The 19,402-nt window shown below is 47.0% G+C and overlaps 1 protein-coding gene across 4 annotated transcripts in view; it reads right to left on the bottom strand.

Moving 5' to 3' along the window:
* The window catches only part of LOC132836295 (calpain-11-like), a 100,384-nt gene that overhangs the window by 43,728 nt on the left and 37,254 nt on the right, over positions 1-19,402 (bottom strand). For all 4 annotated transcript variants that reach the window (XM_060855703.1, XM_060855711.1, XM_060855698.1 and 1 more), the window contains 4 exons: positions 17,772-17,843; positions 16,653-16,741; positions 11,897-11,971; positions 6,180-6,340 (listed from right to left, as the gene is read on the bottom strand). In XM_060855703.1, coding sequence (XP_060711686.1) covers positions 6,180-6,340; positions 11,897-11,971; positions 16,653-16,741; positions 17,772-17,843 — 397 coding nt within the window. The remainder of the gene's footprint in view (positions 1-6,179; positions 6,341-11,896; positions 11,972-16,652; positions 16,742-17,771; positions 17,844-19,402) is intronic.

A 19,402-nucleotide genomic window follows, 5' to 3' on the forward strand; every position in this document is an offset into this window, starting at 1 on the left:
GGGGGAATAGGCGGGCGTTTGGAACTCAGTCACAGACAGCCATGATGGCTGGCAGACATTAGAAGGGTTGAATGGCCCTGACTGCTCCGATGTTCCTAAAGACATGGGAATTCTTCCAGGAGTAAATTACAGTTCAAGCAATGTCATTCAAACTGATTAACGGGGCTGTGTACGATCTGACTGTCTGTAAGTTAGCTTTCACACACAGTAAACAAGCATGACCCCAGGGTCCCGTACTTCCCGAGGGAACCTGTGCCCCACAACCTGAGCCGCCTCCGGAATTTTAGTTTTGTCCCTGTTAAGGACATAAAAAGGCAGGCCTTGTATCGACTGCTGCTGCACACCGTCCACCTCTTCTCCCTCATCCACCGTCCGGACACGCCTTGGTGGGGATCCCCAGTGGAGGGCCCTCTACGCGGGAGTCCTCCCCCTTTCTCTTGGGGATCTGGGGTGGAGGGTGCTGCATGCAGCAGTCCCCTGCAACCGCAGATTGCGGTGGTTCACGGACTCCCAGCCCGACTGCTTGTTCTGTGGTGCTGTGGAGTCCGTGGACCATGTGTATATTGGGTGTGGCCGTTTGCACTCCCTTTTTGATTTTCTTAAAAACCTCCTCCTCTGCTTTTGATTGCACTTCAGTCCCACGCTCCTGATCTTCGGGCGCCCGGTGCGGAGGAGGGAGGGCAGGTCAGAAGACCTCCTCGTGGGTCTGCTCCTGGGCCTGGCCAAACTGGCCATAAACAGGTCCAGGCAGCGGGCCGTGGAGGGGGTCGTTAGGGCCGACTGCCTGCCCCTCTTCCGCGGTTACGTTAGAGCTCGGGTGTCCTTGGAGAAGGAGCACGCGGTCTCCACTGACACCCTGGAGTTGTTCAGGGAGAGGTGGGCGCCGCAGGGAGTGGAGTGTATTATTTCCCCCGCCAACTCTATTTTGATTTAGTCCCTGCCCTCCCCTTCACTGTTTGATCACACAGCATTGCACTTTGATGTGAAGGGCATTGCTTGTCACAGGCCACTCGGGTGTTTCCTTTCTTCCTGGTGGTGGAAATTAAATAAAGATTCGTACTCCTTGTGTAAATAAAAAGAAAGGAAAACAAGCCTGACTTCAGTGATTGGTGGGGCAAACTCAATGGGCTGAATGGTCTCCTCCTGTTCCTAATGCCTTACAGGTCAAAACAATGTGACTTCAAAACACTGAAGTTCTGAAGGTTCAGCGTTCCGAGGATGAGCAACAGCTGAGTCGAAACATTAAGTCTCTCTCTCTCTGTCTGTCAGTCTGTGTCTCTCATCTGTCTCTCTCTCTCTTCCTCCCTGTCTCTCTCTCTCTCTCTGTCTCTGTCTCTCTCTCTCTCTCTCTCTTTCTCTCTGTCTGTCTCTCTCTTTGTCTCTCTCTCTCTATCTGTCTGTCTGTCTCTCTCTCTCTCTCTTTCTCTCTGTCTGTCTCTCTCTTTGTCTCTCTCTCTCTATCTGTCTGTCTGTCTCTCTCTCTCTCTGTTTCTCTCTGTCTATCTCAGTTTGTCTGGCTGTCTCCCTCTGTCTCTCTCTCTCTCTCTCTCTTTTCTCTCTGTCTCTTTCTTTGTTTCTCTCTCTCTATCTGTCTGTCTGTCTCTCTCTCTCTCTCTCTCTGTTTCTCTCTGTCTGTCTCAGTTTGTCTGGCTGTCTCCCTCTGACTCTCTCTTTTCTCTGTCTGTCTATCTGGCTGTCTCTATCAGTCTATCTGTCTGTCTCTCTTTCTCTGTCTCTGTCTGACTTTCTCTCTCTCTCTGTCTCTTTCTGTCTGAATGTCTCTCTCTGTCTGTCTGTCTGTCTCAGTTTTTCTGGCTGTCTCTCTCTCTCTCTCTCTGTCTGTCTGTTTGTCTGTCTGGCTGTCTCTATCTGTCTGTCTGTCTGTCTCTCTCTCCCTCCCTCTCTCTCCACAGACACTGCTGGAGCTGCTGAGTTTCTGCAGTGCTCTCTGTCATTATTTCACATTTCCAGCATCTTGGTGCAAACAGCATGTTCAGTTGGCTGCCTGGACAAGGAGCTCACCACCATCCAAGACAAAGCAGACCCCTACCCTGGAAGGACCCCACCGTCAGCCCTCATCCTGATGGGGAGGATCACTCGCTACATCAGCTGGTCCCCAGGAGGGAACGGTGCAGAACGACAGGGAGACAGTGAGGGAGCGAGTGTTCCTGCAGAGAGCAGTATGAGGTGTCAGATCAGCCTTTCATGCTGCCATTACTCAGGAATGTTCGGATATTTGAAGCTGATTTCCAGGACAATAACGAGCATCAATGACCAGAGACAGTTGGGAAAGTGGAGTTAAAGCCACAATCAGGGAAATGGGAGAGGAGCTTCGACCAACTGAAGGGTCCATTCCTGCTCCACTCCTTATAACCAAGGGGAGGGGGGATTGGGGAATATGGATCAGGAATATTGGGGAATATGGATCGGGAATTGGGGAATATGGATCAGGGGTAGATTGCGGAATATGGATTGGGAATATTGAGAAAAGTGGATGGGAGATTGGGGAATATGGATTAGGGACAGAGGGAATTCGGGAATATACTTTTGGGGAAGGGATTGGGGAATATGAAATCAGAGGGTGATGATGGTTGTAGTGATGTTGGTGATAATGATGGTTGAGATGACAGTAGTGATGTTGAAGGTGCTAGTTATAATGGTTATGGTTATGGTGGTGATGGTAGTTATGATGTTAGTCATGTTGATGGCGATGATGGTAGTTATGGTGGTAGTGGTAGTAATGGTGACTACAATGGTGGTGATCGTGGTGGATATTATTGTTATGGTGATGGTAGTTATGGTGATGATGATGGTAGAGGGTATGATGGTAGTGGTGGTCCTGATCATTGTAGTCCTGGTGATGTTGGCAACGCTGGTGATCACGTCAGGGAACATCTCCGGGACACCCGCACCAATCAACCCCACCACCCCATGGCCCAACATTACAACTCCCCCTCCCCCTCTGCCGAGGACATGGAGGTCCTGGACCTCCTTCACCACCGCTCCCTCACCACCAGACGCCTGGAGGAAGAACGCCTCATCTTCCACCTCGGAACACTTCAACCCCAGGGCATCAATGTGGACTTCACCAATTTCCTCATTTCCCCTTCCCCCACCTCACCCCAGTTCCAACCTTCCAGCTCAGCACCGTCCCCATGACCTGTCCTACCTGCCAATCTCCCTTCCCACCTATCCATTCCACCCTCCTCTCTGACCTATCACCTTCATCCCCACCCCCCACTCACCTATTGTACTCTTTGCTACCTTCTCCCCAACCCCACCCCTCTCCCATTTATCTCTCCACCCTGGAGGCTCCCAGCATCCATTCCTGATGAAGGGCATTTGCTCAAAACGTCAATCTTCCTGCTCTTCGGATGCTGCCTGACCTGCTGTGTTTTTCCAGCCCCACTCTGGTGATGATGGTGTTTGGAGTACATTGTTTTAAGAACTATATGGAAAATACTGGATGATTTTGGAATATTTTGAAATCCTGTACATTGGGAAAAGTTTTAACACGTGATTTCTCCGAAACTGAAGTCAACAGTTTCTACTGGAAAACACACCACACTGGAGAAGCAGCCTAGCAAAGCTTTCAAGGCGATACGATAGTTCACTGCCTTAATTATTGAAAAAAAATTGAGTCCTGCAGACTCAAAGTCAGAGGAAGAAAGACACCACAGAAGCTGTAAATCTCTCTCATAACATTCTCAGAGCCTCCTGAACTCTGACTGAATTTCCAAATTCCAGTACTCTCGTCTACCTAATCAAATCTGAAGGCGCAGCCTGTTCCAATTCACAGAGACTAGAATCTCCAGCTGTCAGCAATTGAGCTCCATTCACAGGAAGTTCAGTGGCAGAGACAAACCATCTCATTTCAGAATCTTGTTCCACAGAGTTCATTTCCTCAATTTTTCCTTTTCTTTTTAAGAAACATCGTCTCTGAAGGGATGAAGGAAACACGTGTCGGTATGTGGGATGAAGGAAACGTAGATTTAATTGCAGGTGGGAGCTTTGGCATTACTCAGAGCTTGTTACCCATTCTGAGGAAGAAAAATGTTCAAAATAAATTATATCGAGTTAGTAGAGGGAACCTGGCAGAGATTTCTGCAGTAATAGCTGTAAAGGAGGAGGTGAAAGAGAGAGGCTAGGTTTGTGAAGTTACAATCACAAGGGAAGTAAGAACATTTCTGGCTGGCAAATCTTCAGGTAAATATCAATCTTATCTGAATGTTTTGAGAGGTGGGGAACATAGTAATGGACATGTTGGAGTTAGTTTTCCAAACTCTTCTAGATTCAGAAAAGATTCCAGTGACCAGCAAAGAACTCAGGCTAACCCTTGTTTACAACAATGTCAGGAAACAGAGAGCCGGAAACTAGAGATGGGTTAGCCTGAGGGAAATGATCATGTCAGAAAGCATCACCACACACTTCGAAAAGCTCAAGACAATCAGGAAGAGTCTGCATTGATTTGTCAGGAGGGAAATAATGTTTGACCAATTTAACAGAGTTATTTGAAGAAGTAACATGCCTTGGATAAAAGGGAGCCTGGGGATGTACTGAAACTGGATTTCCAGAAAGTAATCAGTAAGCTGCCACTACTTTAGAGGCATAGAACTGTACAGCATGGAAACAGACCCTTCGGCCCAACTTGTCCATGCTGACCAGATATCCTAAATTAACCTTGTTCCAGATGTAGGTTTGCTCACTGAGCTGGAAGGTTCATTTTCAGATGTTTTGTCACCATACCAGGTAACATCTTCAGTGGATCTCCGGACAAAGCACTGCTGGTGTGTCCTGCTTTCTATTTATATGTTTGGGTTTCTTTGGGTTGGTGATGTCATTTCCAGTGGTCATGTAATTTCCTGTGGTGATGTCTTTTCCTGTTCTTTTTCTCAGGGTTGGTAGATGGCGTCTAACTCGATGTGTTGGTTGATAGAGTTCCCATTGGAAAGCCATGCTTCTAGGAGTTCTCATGCATGTATCTGATTGGCTTGTCCTAGATGGATGCGTGACCAGGTAAGATGCATCCAGACACCCGAGCCACTCTCCCCTACAACAAAGGCTCTCAGAAATGACTGCCAGACTACTCGGACCCCTTGGCATCATGGTAGCCCACAAACCCACCAACACACTAAAACAGCAGCTAATCAACTTGAAAGACCCTATACAGACAATGAGCAAAACTACTGTCATTTACAAAATACATTGCAAGAACTGTAACAAATGAAGTGACATCACCACAGGAAATGACATTACCAACCCAAGGAAACCCAAACATTTAAATAGAAAGCAAGACACACCAACAGTGCTTTGTCCGGAGGCTCACTGAATATCTTACCTAGTTATGGTGACAAAAACGCCTGAAAATGACCCTTCCAGCTCGGTGAGCAAACCTACATCCAGAACCTCAACCCAAACTACAAATCTTTCCAAAACTTGTTAATCTAGTCCCATTTGCCAGCACTTGGCCCATATCCCTCTAAACCCTTCCTATTCATATACCCATCCAGGTGCCTTTTAAATGCTGTAATTGTACCAGCCTCCACCACTTCCTCTGGCAGCTCATTCCATACACATACCACCCTCTGTGTGAAAAACTTGCCCCTTAGGTCCTTTGTAAATCTTTCTCCTCTAACTTTGAACCTATGCTCTCTCGTTCTGGACTCCGTCACCCCAGGGAAAAGACTTTGTCTTTTTATCCTATCTATGCCCCTCATAATTTTATAAACCTCTATAAGGTCACCCCTCAGCCTCCGATGCTCCAGGGAAAACAGCCTCAGCCTGTTCAGCCTCTCACTATAGCTCAAATCCTCCAACATCTGTGTACCCAGGGTGTAGGGAGTTACATATTAGCATGGAGAGAGGATTGGCTGGTCGGCAGAAAACAGAGAGAATGCATAAATGGGTCTTTGTCTGATTGAGAGGATGGGATAAGGAAACTCTGTGGTGGAACTGCAACACTTCACAATTTACATCAATGACTTAGATGAGGGGAGTACACAGCACAGGAGCCATATTCTCAAACAACACTGAGCTCGATGGGAAAGTACATTGTGAAGAAGGCATTGGGAAGTTACAATTTAAAACAGAAAGAGCTGGAAGAATTCAGCCGGTCTCTAAGCATCTGTGGAGAGAGAAATAGTTAATGATTCCAAAGCGAACGGACTGAATGTGCTCACCTTTATTGTCTATGTTCCCTCCTGCGGTTTGACCGCTGAGCCAGGCACCCTGGTGAATGGACAGGGCCCATTTCTGCTGGTTTGCACCTCTCAGGAAGTCGGGGGTTAAATTACAAATCACCAACTGGGCAAATTGTGCCTTAAAATCTTGCATCGCCATCCTGTGGAGAGAAAGGGAAGTGGAATGGGAGGCACTGCAGAGGTTCAAGCTGGATTTCTGATCAGGAGGGAAAGGAACAGTGGGACACCCGTGCTGGTTCTGATGGAAGTGTTTGGCAAACATTTTCTCTTCCCGCTATTCCATTCCCTCTGTCCGCAGCATTCCAAGATGAATGCTCAGCTGGAGCCCTGCTCGTGGAAGCTCTCTCCCCCGCACACTCTGATGTGTCGGCTCTCTCTGTGTCCTGGCCTTACGAGAATGCCCAGTTTTAATCACCTCCCTACTGGTGGCCATGTCTTCAGCTTAGTCCTCAAGCTCTGAGCTTTCTTTCTAAACCCCACGACCCTTTCTACCTTGCTTTCCTCTTTGGGAAGTTCTCCTTATAAACTACTTCCTGCCTGCCCTTGTATCTCAGCAGGCATCAGTGTTAAATGTTAGCGAGTTTTGAGAAGATTTGTAGCTCGGGATGAGGTTCTGGATGTAGGTTCACTCACTGAGCTGGAAGGCTCATTTCCAGACATTTTGTCACCACACTAGATAACACCTTCAGTGGGCCTCAGGTGAAGCACTGCTGATAATTCCTGCTTTCTATTTATATGTTTGGGGTTCTTTGGATTGGTGATGTCATTTCCTGTGGTGATGTCATTTCCTGTTCTTTTTCTCAGGGGGTGGTAGGTGGGGTCTAACTCGATGTCTAACTCCGAGTCAACTGGGACAACAAATCCACTCTAGCACAAGCCAAACAGAGACACGCATGAGAATTCCTAGAAGCATGGCATTCCAACTGGAACTCCATCAACAAATGCATCGAGTTAGACCCCATCTACCACTCCCTGAGCAAAAGGTCAGGAAATTACATCACCACAGAAAGTGACATCACCAACCCAAAGAAATCCAAACACATAAATAGGAAACAGGAATTATCAGCAGTGCTTCACCTGAGGCCCACCGAAGATGTTAACTAGTAGGGTGACAAAACATCTGGAAATGAACCTTCCAGCTCAGTGAGCAAACCTACATCCAGTGTTAAATATATACGGCAATCACATTTATATTAGAGTTTGGATTTTGAACTAGTGGCATGTGAGCGTTGGCCTCATATGTATGAAGAGATTTAATGATTAACTCGTCAATGTTTCTGGAATCATAATTTGTTTTTAAAGCCTGCATGAGAGCAAGAGAATGCCTGAAATATTTTCTTTAGTATTGTTAGTTTTAATGATCAGATAGAGGAAAGTTTGAAAAGAATTAGCTTCCTTGTGGTGAGAAGAATCTGGAATTGATTAATTGTGCTGAGGAAGCTTGGGTGGGTTAGCAGAAGTCCTGATTTATGTTAGATGTTATTAAGTAAGAAACAAGTTTCACCTTGTAGAAAGGAGTTAGTTCAGGGCAGGTGGAACCAGTAAAACTAGGTTATGCACAATGGACTGAATGGCCTCTTTCAGCACCATACAAATGCTATGATTCAGAAAGTGAGGAAACAGATTACCGCATTGAAAGTTTGAATTTGAAATTCCAGATGAAAAGTGTTCTGTTAGAACGGGGAAAGGTTATTGGAAGATGATTAAGTCTAAGCTGGCTTATGTGACTAGTCAAGAAAAAGGCGATCAAATTCTCAAGACCAGGAAACAAAGCAGTGAAGTCAAACCAGTGGATGTGATAGAGACGGGAAATGTCTGGTCCAGACTATTGTAAAGTGCTTGGGTTGGAATTATTTGGTATTGAATTTTACCGTTTGTTTTGAAAACTTCCAAATTTCTAAATATGTGAATAGTTCCATTTATTCTATTTTAATTAATTTTTTTATGTAACAAACTTCTGTTTTCATCCTAAAACCAAATCGGCAGTGTAGGGTATGTGTGTTTCGGTGTAGGGTATTTGTGTTTCGGTGTAGGGTATGTGTGTTTCGGTGTAGGGTATTTGTGTTTCGGTGTAGGGTATGTGTGTTTCGGTGCAGGGTATGTGTGTTTCGGTGCAGGGTATTTGTGTTTCGGTGTAGGGTATTTGTGTTTCAGTGTAGAGTAATTGTGTTTCGGTGTAGAGTAATTGTCTTTCAGTGTAGAGTATTTGTGTTTCGGTGTAGGGTATTTGCGTTTCAGTGTAGGGTATTTGCGTTTCGGTGCAGGGTATTTATTTTCGGTGCAGGTTTTTTGTGTTTCGGTGTAGAGTATTTGTGTTTCGGTGTAGGGTATTTGCGTTTCGGTGCAGGGTATTTGTGTTTCGGTGTAGGGTATGTGTGTTTCAGTGTAGAGTAATTGTGTTTCGGTGTAGAGTAATTGTCTTTCGGTGTAGAGTATTTGTGTTTCGGTGTAGGGTATTTGCGTTTCAGTGTAGGGTATTTGCGTTTCGGTGCAGGGTATTTATTTTCGGTGCAGGTTTTTTGTGTTTCGGTGTAGAGTATTTGTGTTTCGGTGTAGGGTATTTGAGTTTCGGTTTAGAGTATTTGTGTTTCGGTGTAGAGTATCTGTGTTTCGGTGAAGGGTATTTGTGTTTCGGTGCAGGGTATTTGAGTTTCGGTTTAGAGTATTTGTGTTTCGGTGCAGGGTATGTGTGTTTCGGTGTAGGGTATGTGTGTTTTGGTATAGAGTATCTGTGTTTTGGTGTAGAGTATCTGTGTTTCAGTGTAGAGTATCTGTGTTTCGGTGTAGAGTATCTGTGTTTCAGTGTAGAGTATTTGTGTTTCGGTGTAGGGTATTTGTGTTTCGGTGTAGAGTATCTGTGTTTCGGTGTAGAGTATTTGTGTTTCGGTGTAGAGTATTTGTGTTTCGGTGTAGGGTATGTGTGTTTCGGTGTAGGGTATTTGTGTTTCGGTGTAGGGTATTTGTGTTTCGGTGTAGGGTATGTGTGTTTCGGTGTAGGGTATGTGTGTTTCGGTGTAGGGTATGTGTGTTTCGGTGAAGAGTATTTTTGTTTCGGTGTAGGGTATGTGTGTTTTGGTGTAGGGTATGTGTGTTTCGGTGTAGGGTATGTGTGTTTCGGTGTAGAGTATGTGTGTTTCGGTGCAGGGTGTGTGTGTTTCGGTGTAGGGTATGTGTGTTTCGGTGCAGGGTATGTGTGTTTCGGTGTAGGGTATGTGTGTTTCGGTGTAGGGTATTTCTGTTTCAGTGTAGGGTATATATGTTTCTGATCAGGAGGGACAGGGACAGTGGGAGACCCGTGCTGCTTCTGATGGAATTGTTTGGCAAACAATTCTCTTCCTGGTGGAAGACTGTCTTACTAAATCAAAAAAGAAAATTAAATCGTTATCCTATGGGCTGTGAAGGATCAGAATGATCCTGGGGTCTGTACACAGGGTAAGTGATCAAAGTGTAATTATCAAATCTGTGCACAGGGAATTAAAAAAAATTCCCGCATGGATGTGGGTGTCACTGGCTGGGTCCCTTATTTATTACCCGTCCCTCGCCGCCCCTTGGGAAAGTGGGAGTGAGCTGCCTTCTTGAAGCACTGCAGCCCACCTGCTGTGGGTAGACCCACAATGCCCTTAGGGAGGGAATTCCAGGATTGTGACCCAGCGACAGTGAAGGAACGGTGATATATTTCCAAGTCAGGATGGTGAGGGTCTCGGAGGGGAACTTGCAGCTGGTGGCATTCCTGTGTATTTCTAGATGGAAGTTGTCATGGGTTTGGAAGGATCGTTGGTGAATTTCTGCAGTGCATCTTGTAGATAGTACACTCTGCTGCTACTGAGCGTTGGTGGTGGAGGGAGGGGATGCTTGTGGATGTGGTGCCAATCCAGCGGGGGCTGCTGTTGTCTGGATGGTGTCAAGCTTCTTGAGTGTTGTTGGAGCTGCCCCCATCCAGGGCAAGTGGGGAGTATTCCTCACCCTCCTGACTTGTGCCTTGTAGATGGTGGAGAGGCTTTGGGGAGTCAGGAGATGAGTTACTCACTGCAACATTCCTAACCTCTGACCTGCTCTTGTAGCTGCTGTGTTTATATGGTGAGTCCAGTTGAGTTTCTGGTCAATGATAACCCCCAGGATGATAATAGCAGGGGATTCAGTGATGGTTATGCCATTGAATCTCAAGGGGCGATGATTAGATTGTCTCTTATTGGTGATGGGCGTAGCCTGGCAGATATGAGGCTTGAATGTTACTTGCCACTGGTCAGCCTAAGCCTGGATATTGTCCAGATCCAGCTGTATTTGTACACAGACTTCTTCAGTATCTGAGGAGTTGTGAGTTGTTCAATTATCAGTGAACGTACCACTTCTGATGGAGGGGAGGTCATTGATGAAGCAGCTGAAGATGGTTGGGCCTAGGATACTATCCTGAGGAACTCCTGCAGAGATACCCTGGAGCTGAGATGGCTGACCTCCAATAACCACAACCTATGTACCAGGTATGAGTCCAGCTAGAGGAGAGCTTACCCCAATACCCGCTGATTCCAGTTTTGCCTGGGCTCTTTGATGCCGCACTCAGTCGAATGCCTCAACACCAAGGGCTGTCATTCTGACCTCCCCTCTGGAGTTCAGCTCTGTTGTCCCATGTTTGAACCAAGGCTGTAATGAGGTCAGGAGCTGAGTGGTCCTGGAGGAACCCAAACTGGGCGTCACTGAGCAGGTTATTGATGACACCTTCCATCACTTTACTGATGATCGAGAGTAGACTGATGGGGTGGGTATTGGCCGGGTTGGATTTGTATTGTTTTTTGCGTACAGGTTATATCTGAGAAAATTCCACATTGTCAGCTCGGTGCCAGTATTGTAATTCACCTGCAACGACTGGACTAGAACCATATGAGAGATCAGAAAGTGGTTCCAGGATATGCACACGGAGTTCGGAATAGACTCACAGAGATGTACACTGCGGAAACAGACCCTTCAGTCTAACCCGTCCATGCCGACTAGCACTTTGCCACATCCCTCCAAACCCATCCTATTGATATACCCATCCAAATGCCTATTAAATGTTGTAATTGTACCAGCCTCCACCACTTCCTCTGGCAGCTCATTCCATACACGTACCACCCTCTGTGTGAAAACGTTGCCCCTTACGTGCTTTTTAAATCTTTCTCTAATCTTGAACCTATGCCCTCTAGTTCTGGACTCCCCAACCCAAGGGAAAAAACTTTGTCTATTTATCCTATCCATGCCCCTCATGATCTTCTAAACCTCTATAAGGTCACCCTTCAGCCTCCGACGCTCCAGGGAAAACAGCCCCAGCCTGTTCAGCCTCTCCCTGTAGCTCAAATCCTCCAACCCTGGCAACATCCTTGTAAATCTTTTCTGAACCCTTTCAAGTTTCACAACATCTTTCTGATAGGAAGGAGACCAGAATTGCATGCAATATTCCAACAGTGCCCTAACCAATGTCCTGTACAGCTGCAACATGACCTCCCAGCTCCTGTACTCAATACTCTGGGAGTACGTCCCTGAGTCAGTGATCAGACTGTGGCATCTGTATGCACGGAACGAGAGATCGGAATGTGATCTTGGGAATCAGTGCACAGGGAGTGGGAGATCTCCTGGGTAAGGAGAGAAGCTGGATAATGGAGACCGTGGTGTCTAGACCCAGGGAGTGAGGTGTGTGCGGACAATGTTTGGAAAGTGTTCCTTACCAGAACTCTCCATCCGCCCTCTTCAGTAGGAGTTGCTCCTTGATGTCAGGATCAATGCGGTTCCACTGCTCGGATCTTGGAATGACACAGAGAAAGATGATTGGCAATGGTATTTCTGATTGTCACACCAGTGAGCTGACGTCTCTGTAACCCCCCTTGCAGCCTGGTTCAAACCAACATGGCTGCACCAGCAGAAAGAATGAGCTATCCATCCTAACCTTGCGTCCCAGCACCAAGGCAGTCTGCGCCTTGCAGATTAGTGTCAAGAGTGTGGTGCTGGAAAAGCACAGCAGGTCAGGCACCATCCGAATTGCAGGAAAATCGATGCTGCCTGACCTGCTGCGCTTTTCCAGCACCACCCTCTTGACTCTAATCTCCAGCATCTGCAGTCCTCACTTTCTCCTTGCAGATTAGTGTTGTTCCCTCTCAATGAGTTGAGGGATTGCCCCACAACCACTAAACTAGGCAGTGAATCCCAGACACCTCCCACTCTCTGCATGAAATAGTTCTTCCTCATGTTCCCTCTAATCCATCCTTCTCCCTATCTGTCCCCTCTCTGCTTGGGAAACCCTCTATCCAAGCCCTTCATTATTTCGTACATCTCACCTTTGCTGTTAGCCAATTAAAACTTTAACCGTACCCAGTCTTTCCTCACGGCTGCTATTCCTCGTTCTTGGGGAATCTCCTGTACACCTGCCCTGAAGTAATTCGACCCTTCCTGTTCCATGGTGCCCATGGATGTGCACAAAAGCCCAGCTGGGTCCTGAGCAGGCTGTTTTAGTTCCAAACTAACATTCTTGTTATGTCTACTCAATACCCTACCCAGTGGAGGATGCCATCTCTTGTCCCTTCTTTATCGCCTTGTCTACCTGTGCTGCCACCTTCAGGAACCTGTGAGCATGCACTCACTTCCTCTTCCACACACAACATCCTCTCACGTTTTGTGTATTCATTCTGGATTTATTTTGCCCTCTCTAAGCTCAAAACCTCACATTTCTCCAGACTGAATACCATTCGCCACCCTTCCAGCCATGCTCCTGCCCCGGCATTTCCCCCATGCCTAATCCACCCACCATGCACGCCACAGGGTAATTTAGCACGGCCAATCCACCTAAATCGACACAGCTTTATGCAGACACAGGGAGAACGTGCAAACTCCACACGGTCTGAGGGCGGACTCGAACCCGGGTCCCTGGCACTGTGAGGCAACAGTGCTAACCACTGAGCCACTGTGCCACACTGCAGCTTTCAATGAGTTTTTTGAGCAGTCTGCCGTGAGCAGGCATATTTCTGAGGGAGGTGATTGTAGAAAAGTCCTGCGGGACAGTACGGTGATCAGAGGTTGGCAGTTCCCAGGATTTCAGGACAGAGGGATGCTGCTTTGGATCAGAATCTAGGTCAGCTTGGAAGGGGCAGGGGTACATAAGACATCACGTATATGGAAGACAGTAGCAGCAGCGGACACAGGGAAAACCGTGCCCTGGATAACATTGTCTGCTCGAGAACTCACAAAACAAAAGTGATCAGCTGCTCACAATCACAGGGCTGCTTGTGAGATCTTGCTGTGCGTTTATTGGTTGCTGAGTTTCCTCCTTCATAATAGTACTTCCTCGGCAGTAAAACACTTTGAGGCAAAAGTGAGAGCTGCAGATACTGGAGATTAGAGTCGAGATGAGAGTGATGCTGGAAAAGCACAGCAGATCAGGCAGCATCCGAGGAGCAGGATGCTGTCTGAAGCATTGGTTCATAGACACATAGAGTCATAGAGATGTACAGCACGGAAACAGATCCTTTGGTCCAACCTGTCCATGCCGACCAGATATCCCAACCCAATCTAGTCCTACCTGCCAGCACCCGGCCCATATCCCTCCAAACCCTTCCTATTCATATACCCATCCAAATACCTCTTAAATGTTGCAATTGTACCAGCCTCCACCACTTCCTCTGGCAGCTCATTCCACACCCATACCACCCACTGTGTGAAAAAGTTGCCCCTTAGGTCTCTTCTATATCTTTCCCCTCTCACCCTAAACCTATGCCCTCTAGTTCTGGACACCCGACCCCAGGGAAAAGACTTTGTCTATTTATCCTATCCATGCCCCTCATAATTTTGTAAACCTCTATAAGGTCACACCTCAGCCTCCGATGCTCCAGGGAAAACAGCCCCAGCCTGTTCATCCCCTCCCTATAGCTCAGATCCTCCAACCTTGGCAACATCCTTGTAAATCTTTTCTGACCCTTTCAAGTTTCACAATATCTTTCCGATAGGAAGGAGACCAGAATTGCACGCAATATTCCAACAGTGGCCAAACCAATGTTCTTTACAGCAGCAACATGACCTCCCAACTCCTGTACTCAATACTCTGACCAATAAAGGAAAGCATACCAAACGCCTTCTTCACTAAGCTAACTACCTACGACTCCACTTTCAAAAAGCTATGAACCTGCACTCCAAGGTCTCTTTGTTCAGCAACACTCCCTAGGACCTTACCATTAAGTGTATAAGTCCTACTAAGATTTGTTTTCCCAAAATGCAGCACCTCACGTTTATCTGAATTAAACTCCATCTGCCACTTCTCAGCCCATTGGCCTATCTGGTCAAGATCCTGATGTAATCTGAGGTAACCCTCTTCGCTGTCCACTACACCTCCAATTTTGGTGTCATCTGCAAACTTACTAACTGTCCCTCTTATGCTCGCATCCAAATCATTTATGTAAATGACAAAAAGTAGAGGACCCAGCACCGATCGTTGTGGCACTCCACTGGCCACAGGCCTCCAGTCTGAAAAGCAACCCTCCACTACCACCCTCTGTCTTCTACCTTTGAGCCAGTTCTCTATCCAAATGGCTAAGTCTCGCTGTATTCTGTGAGATCTAACCTTGCTAATCAGTCTCCAATGGGGAATCTTGTTGAACGCCTTACTGAAGTCCATATAGATCACATGTAGTGCTCTGCCCTCATCAATCTTCTTTGTTACTTCTTCAAAAAAAACTCAGTCAAGTTTGTGAGACATGATTTCCCACACACAAAGCCATGTTGACTATCCCTAATCAGTCCTTGCCTTTCCAAATACATGTAATCCTGTCCCTCAGGATTCCCTCCAACAACTTGCCCACCACCGAGGTCAGGCTCACTGGTCTATAGTTCCCTGGCTTGTCCTTACCACCCTTCTTAAACAGTGGCACCACATTAGCCAACCTCCAGTCTTCCAGCACCTCACCTGTGACTAGCGATGATACAAATATCTCAGCAAAAGGCCCAGTGAAAAGTTCTATCCAAATGCAAGTCAGATTCATCGCCAGCTGGGAAGTGTTTGTTCCGATTCACTGAGCAGGAAAGCAACCTCCCTCTCACACAGCCTGCACCCTCCTGCCATTCAGAAACGTAATGACACCTCTCCTCAGTTACTCTAAACACTGCCCAAGGCTTCCACTTGATGACATGTTACTTTCAAAACATTGGAACAATAAATTCTGACTGACAACAGCAAGCGCTTGAGGCAGAAAAATAGGTTTGCATCCTGGAATCTCACCTCTGCAGTATGGCCTGTCACACCAGACATACTGGATCGTTAACCCCTGGCTATCAAAGCTGGGTTCACACAGGCACAGCGCTGAGGGGTGGCACGGTGGCTCAGTGGTTAGCACTGGTACCCCACAGCGCCCGGGTACTGGGTTCGATAACAGAGAAGCACTATTAGACAGGTTCAATTCTCTCATTGGCTGAGGTTACCACGATAGACTCGCCTTCTCAATCGCTCCCCTCAGCTGTGTCCCTGTTACCTTTTGATACTTAAGGTTGGATGTGGGATAGACATTTGGAACTGAGATGGGGAAACAGTTCTTCACTCAAAGGGTCATGAACCTGTGGAATGCAAGGGATATCTGTGCAGGCCAAGTCGCTGCATATGGTCAAAACAACGATAGAGGAATGGCCAGGCTTTGAAGGCATCAAGGGAGATGGGAAGAAAGCTGGAATGCCGCAATGGGTTGGATAGTCGGCCGTGAATGGATGAGAAGACTCAAAGGGCTGAACGGCCTACTCCTGCTCCTGGTTTCCATAGGGAGGGCAGCGATGACCACCTGGTGTGGAAATGATTGTCAATTGTTGTAAAAACCCACCTGGTTTCACTAGTGACCTTTAGGGAACGAAATCTTTCCCGGCCCTGTCATACATGTGACTCCAAAGGCCACAGCCAATGGGATTCGCTCTGAACCACCTTCTAAAATGGCCTCAAGTAAGTCACTGAGTTCAAGGCCCATGAGGGAGGAGTCAGTCAACGGTGGGCCCAGGCATCAGCTTCACACGTCTCATCAAATACTTTGTTTTTAAATCCTAAACAACATGAAGATTTCTGAAGGAAGACACCCGGGAGCGAATCTTTCCCAACTCATGCCACGAATCCTGAAGCAAACACAGCTGACTATCCCACCTACCAACACAGACATCCCTCAGCACCACACTGGGGTTATCACTCTGACAGCCTCACTCATGTCTGGAGTGGCACTTGAACTCACAACCTTCCCTTCCACAAAAGCGTGTCACACCAACTCAGTACAGAGCCAGCGGGATCCAATCCTTTCCGGATCATTCTCAGCGATCACAGCACCACAGTTTGCGAAAGAACTTGAAAACTTCTCAAATGGAAACACCAACCCTGTTATCACCAACAGAAAGCAGCAGCAAACACTCTCTCTACTTCATCAGATTCAGGGAGTAATCTCCAGTCAGGGCCACAGCAATGACTATACTCACCGGTCACTCCAGCGCCCTTTCCACTCCATCTCGTTTCCCCATGGGTTCCGCACGCGGATCAACAATTCCATTCGGTTTTTGTATGGCACCTACTCCAGCCCATCCCAGAAAAAAAATACAGCTTAGGCAAGATTTCAGTTCATCGAAACAGACAGAAAACAACTACACACACACACACACACACACACACACACACACACACACACACACACACACACACACACACACACACACACAACCAACACCTAGACCTCAAACAGTACACACAGCCCAGAGACAGGACCAACACATCGACCTCAAACAGTACACACAGCCCAGAGACAGGACCAATATATAGACCTCAAACAGTACACACACAGCCCAGAGAAAGGACCAACACGTAGACCTCAAACAGCAGACACAACCCAGAGACAGGACCAACACATAGATCTCAAACAGTACACACAGCCCAGAGAGAGGGCCAACACATAGACCTCAAACAGTACACACAACCCAGAGATAGGACCAACACATAGATCTCAAACAGTACACACAGCCCAGAGAGAGGGCCAACACATAGACCTCAAAAAGTACACACAACCCAGAGACAGGACCAACACATAGACCTCAAACAGTACACACAGCCCAGAGAGAGGGCCAACACATAGATCTCAAACAGTACACACACACCCAGAGACAGGACCAACACATAGACCTCAAATAGTACATACAGCCCAGAGACAGGGCCAACACATAGACCTCAAACAGTACACACACCCGGAGACAGGACCAACACATAGACCTCAAATAGTACATACAGCCCAGAGACAGGGCCAACACATAGACCTCAAACAGTACACACACCCAGAGACAGGACCAACACATAGACCTCAAACAGTACACATAGCCCAGAGACAGGGCCAACACATAGATCTCAAACAGTACACACACCCAGAGACAGGACCAACACATAGACCTCAAACAGTACACACAGACCAGAGACAGGACCAACACATAGTAATCATTGAGAATAAACACATAGGTATCAGTGTGAATAAATACATGCCGGTCTGACAAGAGAAGGAAGTTTGAACATTTAGAGCTTTTTTGGACAGTTATTGAAAACTCTGAAGTGATTACCTCTTCGACCCCAGTGATTGAGTATGCATGCGTCATTACCAGCCCGTTTGACAGCACTTGCTCTCCGCCTTGCTGGGTAGAGAAATCGACAGCACAACATCAGTGTGAGAGAAGCTCTGGTCTGTTTTGTCTGGGGGTGACTGGAGCTGCCGAAGTGGTGAGGCTTTGTGGTGGGTGGACCACTATCAGCTCTGACAACCTCTGCAGATCAACACCCTCTTGTGAATGGAGATCAGACTGACTCGTTTGTCCGAGTTTGATGAAGAAGTAACACACATGATGGATAAAGGGGAACCTGTCGCACTTGGGCTTTGAAAAGACATTGAATGAGGTACCACAGCGAGGGTTCCTTTACTAAACAGGAGCACACAGTGTAGGACACACATTCACATGGAGGCTGGATTAGTGCACCAGCAGGAAGGAGGAGGCGGTAATTAGTGAGGGGGCAACTGGGTTCACTGCAGTATCCTGAGAGGGTTGTGTGGACTCAATGGGTCGAATGGCCTGTATCCACACTGTCAGGATTCTGTGGTCCCCTACCATGATGTGCATGAAGTGACTGAGTGTACGGGATCCACATTTGCTGATGTCACCAAGGTAGGGAAGAAAGAAAACAGTCATAAGGAAGTGGAAATGTGTCAGAGGATACAGCTATGGTCAGTGGGAGGGGAGGAGTGGGGAGGTCTGTGTGTGTGCCACTCACCACCTCCCCCTCGCCGTTTTGTGACCCACGTCTGTACGGGTGAATACTGGTCGATACAGGTGAATATCAGTCTATATGGGCGAATACTGGTCTATACAGTGAATACTTTGTCTTTGTCTCACTCTCTGTCTCTGTTCGAGCCTCACTATCGAACACTCAGGGCTCTGATTGGTCATTGCAGCAGAATCTGAAAAGCTGGACTTGGAGTTCTGTCTGTTCCACCCACTCATACAGACCAGTATTGACCCGTACGGACCAGTATTCACCCGTACAGACTAGTATTGACCCGTACAGACCAGTGTTCACCCGTACGGACCAGTATTCACTCTTACAGACCAGTATTCACCCTTACGGACCAGTTTTCACCCGTACAGACCAGTATTCACTCTTACAGACCAGTATTCACCCTTACAGACCAGTATTCACCCGTATGGACCAGTATTCACCCTTACAGACCAGTTTTCACCCATACGGACCATTATACACCCGTACAGACCAGTATTCACCCACACAGACCAGTATTCATTCATACAGACCAGTATTCATTCATATAGACCTGTATAGACTGGTATTAAACTGTATAGACTGGTATTCACCTGTATAGGTCAATATTCACTGTATAGGCCAGTATTCACCAATAGAGACTGATATTCACCTGTATCGACCAATATTCACTGTATAGACCAATTTTCACCTGTTCAAACCAGTATTCACCCTTACGGACCAGTATTCACCCGTACAGACCAGTATTCACTCTTACAGACCAGTATTCACCCGTATGGACCAGTATTCACCCGTATGGACCAGTATTCATCCTTACAGACCAGTTTTCACCCATATGGACCAGTATGCACCCATACAGACCAGTATTCAGCCATACAGACCAGTATTCATTCATACAGACCTGTATAGACCGGTATTAAACTGT

This window comes from Hemiscyllium ocellatum, chromosome 3 (genome assembly GCF_020745735.1).
Source record: "Hemiscyllium ocellatum isolate sHemOce1 chromosome 3, sHemOce1.pat.X.cur, whole genome shotgun sequence".
Lineage (NCBI taxonomy): Eukaryota > Metazoa > Chordata > Chondrichthyes > Orectolobiformes > Hemiscylliidae > Hemiscyllium > Hemiscyllium ocellatum.